General features: G+C 51.9%; 1 protein-coding gene across 1 annotated transcript in view; it reads right to left on the reverse strand.

The window, feature by feature from the left end:
- The window catches only part of LOC102450226 (uncharacterized), a 44,795-nt gene extending 42,976 nt beyond the window's left edge, over positions 1-1,819 (reverse strand). The window contains exons 1-2 of the mRNA XM_025178669.3: positions 1,689-1,819; positions 293-418 (exon numbers count right to left, since the gene is read on the reverse strand). Coding sequence (XP_025034454.3) covers positions 293-418; positions 1,689-1,796 — 234 coding nt within the window. The 5' untranslated portion in view covers positions 1,797-1,819. The remainder of the gene's footprint in view (positions 1-292; positions 419-1,688) is intronic.
- Positions 1,820-6,000: the final 4,181 nt, after the last annotated feature.

The raw sequence follows: 6,000 nt of genomic DNA on the forward strand, positions 1-6,000 counted from the left end.
AAGTACTCAAGAGCAATAACTTGGCTCAGAAATACCAGGACATTCTGTCTGTTAAAGCCACAACAAATCTATGTATTTGGCTATTCTATGTTGCTTGAGAAACTCTATTTTGCTAGGATAACTGAATGATGCATTGGCCACCCATGTTTTTATGTGCTGTCCTTCACATGGTGTAGCACACTGTTGACATACAGAGCTCCATGCTGTTCATACCCTGCACGTGTAGTGGCAGGAGTGAGGGGTATGGAAACTGAGATTGTTTTTCCCTTTCCATATGCAATGTTTTTTTTACCTTTTCACCCAGATTTGTGCGGTAGAACAACGTATTGGAGCCTGGGAGCAAGGGGAGCTTGGCACCAAGTGGCATGTCCAAGAGCTGGGTAGGTCCTATGCCCAGTAGGTGTTGTCTGTGACTGATCTAGAAAGAGAAGACAGTCATGGCATTCCAGGCTGACACGTCAGTAAATCATTTGCATTGCAGTGATCACAGACCACCCGGTCACAACTCCAACAAGAGTTTCTAGCACGGAACAAAGGGCCCAGCTCTCGAAGGGTGAGAGATTTAAAGGCGGCTCTCTCTTTGGCTGTGTCTAGACTACATGGCTCCATCGACAGAGCCATGTAATGAGGGTTGTAGGCAAGGGGAAATGAAGCGGCGATTTAAATAACCGCTTCATTTAAATTTATATGGCTGCCATGCTGAGCCAACAAACAGCTGATCAGCTGTTTGTTGGCTCAGCGCCCTAGTCTGGACGCTCCCCTGCCAACATCAAAGCCCTTTGTCGACCGCCCCGTTATTCCTCATGGGATGAGGTTTACCGGGGCGGTCGACAAAGGGCTTTGATGTCGGCAGGGGAGCGTCCAGACTAGCGTGCTGAGCCGACAAACGGCTGATCAGCTGTTTGTCGGCTCAGGGCGGCAGCCATGTACATTTAAATGAAGTGGCGATTATTTAAATCGCCGCTTCATTTCCCTTTGCCCAATAAACAAATCTACACGGCTCCGTCAGCGGAGCCATGTAGTGTAGACATATCCTTTCTGAGCACAGAATTTGCAGGTGCAGTTGTGGGCACTGAGGCATCTGTGTGCTGACTACCCTCACATCAGGAACTGAAATGGCTAAAGGCCTGATATGAAGCCGCCTGAGCTTGGTGGGTAGAAGTACCTTGCAGCTGTGGGTGAGTGTGATTAAGTGAGACCAGCCATGTATCTACCCCCAAGTCTTTATTTAAAATCTGATCTGTAACAACAGGTGACACGAAGAGTAAACTCAGAGCAACCCATGAAGCAAAGGCACATTTGTAAAGATGTTTATCATTACATTCAGGAACCAGTGGGGCGTGGCAGCTGGGAGGGAAGTGCCAGCCACAAGCATCACGGTTCACTTCGTTAATCACTTTTCCCTCCCCTGGACTCCTATTCACCGCCTCCTCTCCCAACCCCAGCCCTGAAAGCCAAAATCTACACCCCATCTCTTCTCCCTCACCCCCTTGCTAGCTCAGCTATGGTCTAGGAACTGGCAGAGAGACCATACTCCATACCAGCCTCCTGCACTGCCCACCTGCACCTCACAGTGCCCGCTCCCATGCCCCCTTGCCTCACCTACGGACAGTTCCATAGGAAAGCCTTATGCCTCCAGGCCAGCTTCTCCACCTGGCCTCACCCCTCTCTGTGTGCCTGGCACTCACCTCTCCCAGCTTCTCCTCTGGCCTCAACACCTCATCTGCAGTCTGGGAGCCAGCAGAGAGATAGTGCTCCATGGCCGCCTTCAGCATCCTCCGGCTGAGACCTGCCATCTCTGACCTCCAACTGCCACCTCCGCGCTGTGGCCCCAACGGGGGCCTTTGAGCAGCTGTTCTAGAACTGCTGAGCACGCCTGCCCGGCGAGTGTTCTATCACAATCACCTGGCTTCCCTCAAGCCGGGCGCTTTATGGGGCTTTCCCCAGTTCATGGGACAGAGTCATGGAGCAGACTTGCTCCCTGTTCCAGAATGACGGACTGCTGTGTCACCGGCGAGCCCTCAGAGGGTGGTATGTCCCATCCACAGTGCTCTGCCCTTAGGGAAAGCAGGCTGTGGCACCGAACTCCTGTGTGATTTGTAGCTTGCCGCTGTGGGGGGAGGGGAGATTCTGGTGCTTAACAATTTCTGGTACACCACCTTGGAAAGTCCAGACAACAACATGGACTCCATCTTGGCAGCCTTCTCCTTCCTCCCCTGAAGGCACTTTCACGCTCTTTGGATGTTTGGGTGGGAAACTATAGACGGACCCCTGACCTGGGTTCTGCCCAGAAACAACAGGTTGTTTAAGGGCTGCCCAGCTGTTCTAAGGGGCTGCCCTTCTGAGTGGCAGAGTTTGGAGCTGCTTAGAGGTACATACCAGCACCACGCGTATAGGTCTGGTCGTGGTGGGAGGTGAGTTACCCTCACACAAGGGGTGCGTTACCAGCTGCCATCCCTCCTCTCTGAGGACACGCATACACCCACGATGACATAGGGAGAGGGAGCGAGCCAACCATTGCCGGAGAAGAGCTAATCTTGCTGGATGACCCCTTAGTGGTGATACCATCTGGAGACGGGATCCGGAGCTGTCTTGCTGCCGGGAGGGTGCTCAAGCTGCAGGACATGGTAGCGATTCCCTAATCCTACATTTCCTTACAGGGTCCTGTCCTTGGTGGGGGAAGGGGGGAGAACTCACCTGTGTCCCAGTCAGACATCACACTTCTTGCTACTTACCTTTAGTTGTGGGGGTCCTTGGTTGTTAATCCTTTGGTTTAACTCTCATGTACTTTGTTTGGAACTGTCGAATAAATACCCTGTTTGTTTGCACTCACATTCTAGTTGATTTTATTTCTCCTACGGGGCTGAGACAAACCCTGATGATGGAAGTGGGTGGGGGCCGGAGACCATTCCTCTAGGCCGGTTCCCTTTCGGCTGGGTAGACTAGCCAACACCGCTCCTGTCGGCCGCCAAGGTGATTCAGGCAGCAGTTCTACTCTCCCTGGCAATGAGTGGGGCAGCTGCTGGGGGTACTTGGTTTATCTCCCCCGTAACAATGATACTAGTAGGGTGACACTGGTTGGCATAATGCAAAACCTTCCCATTTCTGAGGCCTGTGGATACAGGGATCCTCCAAGTGTATTTCTCCCATTTCTGGAGAAGTGTGGTGGTGTCTCTTCCTGACCTTTTCCAAGCAACCTGCACCCCGTCTGGCACCCGTGAGAAGCACAGAGCCCTGGCTGGAGAGGAGGGACTAGTAGCTCAGCTGTGGCATGTACAGGTTTTCTATGTTGGACAGAACCAGCCAGAGAGCAAGGGCTCCAGCTGCTGTAGCCATACCACAGGCGGGGGCCACTTCAGTTAGCCCTGTGAGGCAAAGTAAATCCTGCCAAACCAGAGTGTTAATGAGAGAAAGGAGGGGGGCGCTTCCGTTCTGCCTTCCAGGGTTGGGTGTAGGGCTTCCAGCACCCAGAGCTCTTTAGGGCTGTTTACACACAACAAGGAGCACAATGGGGCTAGGAGCTCTTGTAATACAAACACTAATGCACCTTCAAATGCAAGCAGCCAGCAAGGGGCGTCCTCAGTGAGGATTAATCCGCTCAGGACTATTCAGGCCAAGCAACAAGCAGAGACACTGTGACTATATCCCATGGCCGAGAGGCTCTATAAAATAAATACGTGACGTAGGGAGAGTTAGTGTGAGTGGTGCAGATGTCCCTCAGTGATACTGTTCTCTAGGCCTGCAGTGGAAGTTACAACACTGCTCCTGAACGTGGGCTATTGCTGGATGTTCACCTTCTGGGAGAAGGAGCAGGTATGGGAACAGCTGGCAAGCCAGGAGGCCTGTTGTCATGGGGTGTACTTGCTTGAAAGGTGCCTAGTGGAAGCTACGTGTCCACTTAGCTGCAGCCTGGCTTCTGGGCTTTGTGCCCAAACATCTGCTGCACAACATGCATCTTCCAGGGATGTTTATGCATTTATGTTACAGATCCATCATTTCAGCATAAGGCCGGTTCCCTTTTGTATCTTCTCTTCCCCTTTCTCAACTGATGGGGAGAAAAGCTGCAGCTGTGTTGAGATAAAATTAATTAACTGATGAGGGAACAGAAGATAGCTCAAGAATGCAGATCAGCATGTAGAGAGCCATCCAAGCTCCCAGTGAAATTCACCCACGAAATGCGCTCTGCACTGCTGCTCTTTACTTCTCAATCCAATCTGCATAATTAATCTTCTGTCTTGTTTATGCTTTGTTTGTGGTTTGGGGTTAATAAGACAACTACCACTTGCCATCCGAAATCTCAGGAAAGTATTGGGAGGAAATAATTGAAGCCTTTGTAACTAGTAAGTAAGACCAACAGCAAACTCTTTAACTATACCTGGGTGATGTTTCCATCTGAAAACTGGTAGGTAGACAGAATGATTTTCAAGTTCCTGCTATGACTGTCTCTATTTGCCCATTGCAAGTGAGAACACAGTGCAGCCAATGAAATGACAGTTAGGGATATCCAAGGCATCAGTAGAGCCCTTCAAGTACACGGGTATCTGCTTTATATCCGCAGCTCATTTTGGTGGCTATGGATGCAGATATAGATACAAGTGTTGTAGCCATGCAGGGTTCTAGGCATCTGGTTTGGGGGATAATAGTCCTGACTGGATTTCATGAGCTGTTGGAACCATCAAGGGCTTTGCCCCTCAGAGCAGGATGGGGCAAGTAAGACATCCAAAGAGGCAGGATGTCTTGTCTCTTCTCCCCTCAAAACGGATGTCTCCCTCATCAAGCATAGCTGGAACTGAGCTAACCAGTGCATAGGCATCACTTTCTGCCCTGGCTAGGGGGTGCTTGACCTCCATCCGCACTCCACACCTGCCCCCAAAACCACACCCCACCTCTGCTCCACTGCTGCCTTACCTCTTCTCGCCCCCTCCCCCAGCATACCCAGTCCTCGCTGTTCCCTCTTCCTCCCGGAGCCTCTGAACATTGCAAAATAGCTGTTTCATGGAGGAGTAGGCCATGGGAGGGAGGGTCAGGAACAGATAAGTGGGGCCACCAGCAGGCGAGAGGGGCAAAAGGGAATACTGGGCTGTCACTAATTTTTCTCGGTGGGTGCTCCAATCCCGGAGCACCCACGGAGTCAGGTGCCTGTGAAGCTGTGGGTGTTACTTAAAGAATGCTACTGCTTTAACGCCAGTCTCCCAGCGGGTTCCCCAGTGTGTGGAGTGCTCTGATCCTCTGGATGTTGAGGGAGGTTCCCAGGGGCATGTGATTCCACACCCAGTTATTATTGAGTTCCAGATATTAGCCAGCTGCATGTTGCTGATGCAGTGTTTGTTTTCTTTCTTGGGGGCACGAAGGGGTTCGAAATACTGAAGGACTCTGTACTCTGAACATGTCCGAGAACTGGCATAATAAGGACTCTGGTTCATTCATCGCCTGCATTCAAACAACTGATTATTTCATGTGGTGGAACCTAAAGCCAAAGCTGGGTGGGGATATCACAAACCTCCTGGCAGATTTCACCAGCCCAGAGGTTTGCCTTGACCTGCTTGGCCCAAAGTTCCCCACGCACCATTGTAGGGATGGAAAATCCTGTTTGAAAAGCTAACAGGTTAAATGCCACTTTCACTGGCATCGCGTGGGTGAAGGCTGCGCTGGTCCTGGCTGCCCAGGCTGGACTCAGCCCATCACGGGTGGGCAGGGACCGCACTGCAGGACGAGGCCTTTTCCAGCCTGGCTGGGCTGAGTGTGCCATGCTCCGGGCATGCTGCGGGCTGCTCCAGCCAGGCTGGACCGAGGATGCTACACTCTGGGCAGGGGGATGCTCAGGCTGGGCAGGGCCCGCCACATGCGCCATGGGCAGGGGGCTGCTCTAGCTGCAGGTTAACCATTTACCCTGCTAATCGTGCAAGTAAAGCTGAGGCTTATTGGGCAACTGGTGAACCTGTTCAGCCTTTCCACCCCCAGTACATTGCTCCTTTCCTAAGCCAGGCTCTGGGGGGAGCT

This window comes from Pelodiscus sinensis, chromosome 13 (genome assembly GCF_052426305.1).
Source record: "Pelodiscus sinensis isolate ZL-2025 chromosome 13, ASM5242630v1, whole genome shotgun sequence".
NCBI lineage: Eukaryota > Metazoa > Chordata > Testudines > Trionychidae > Pelodiscus > Pelodiscus sinensis.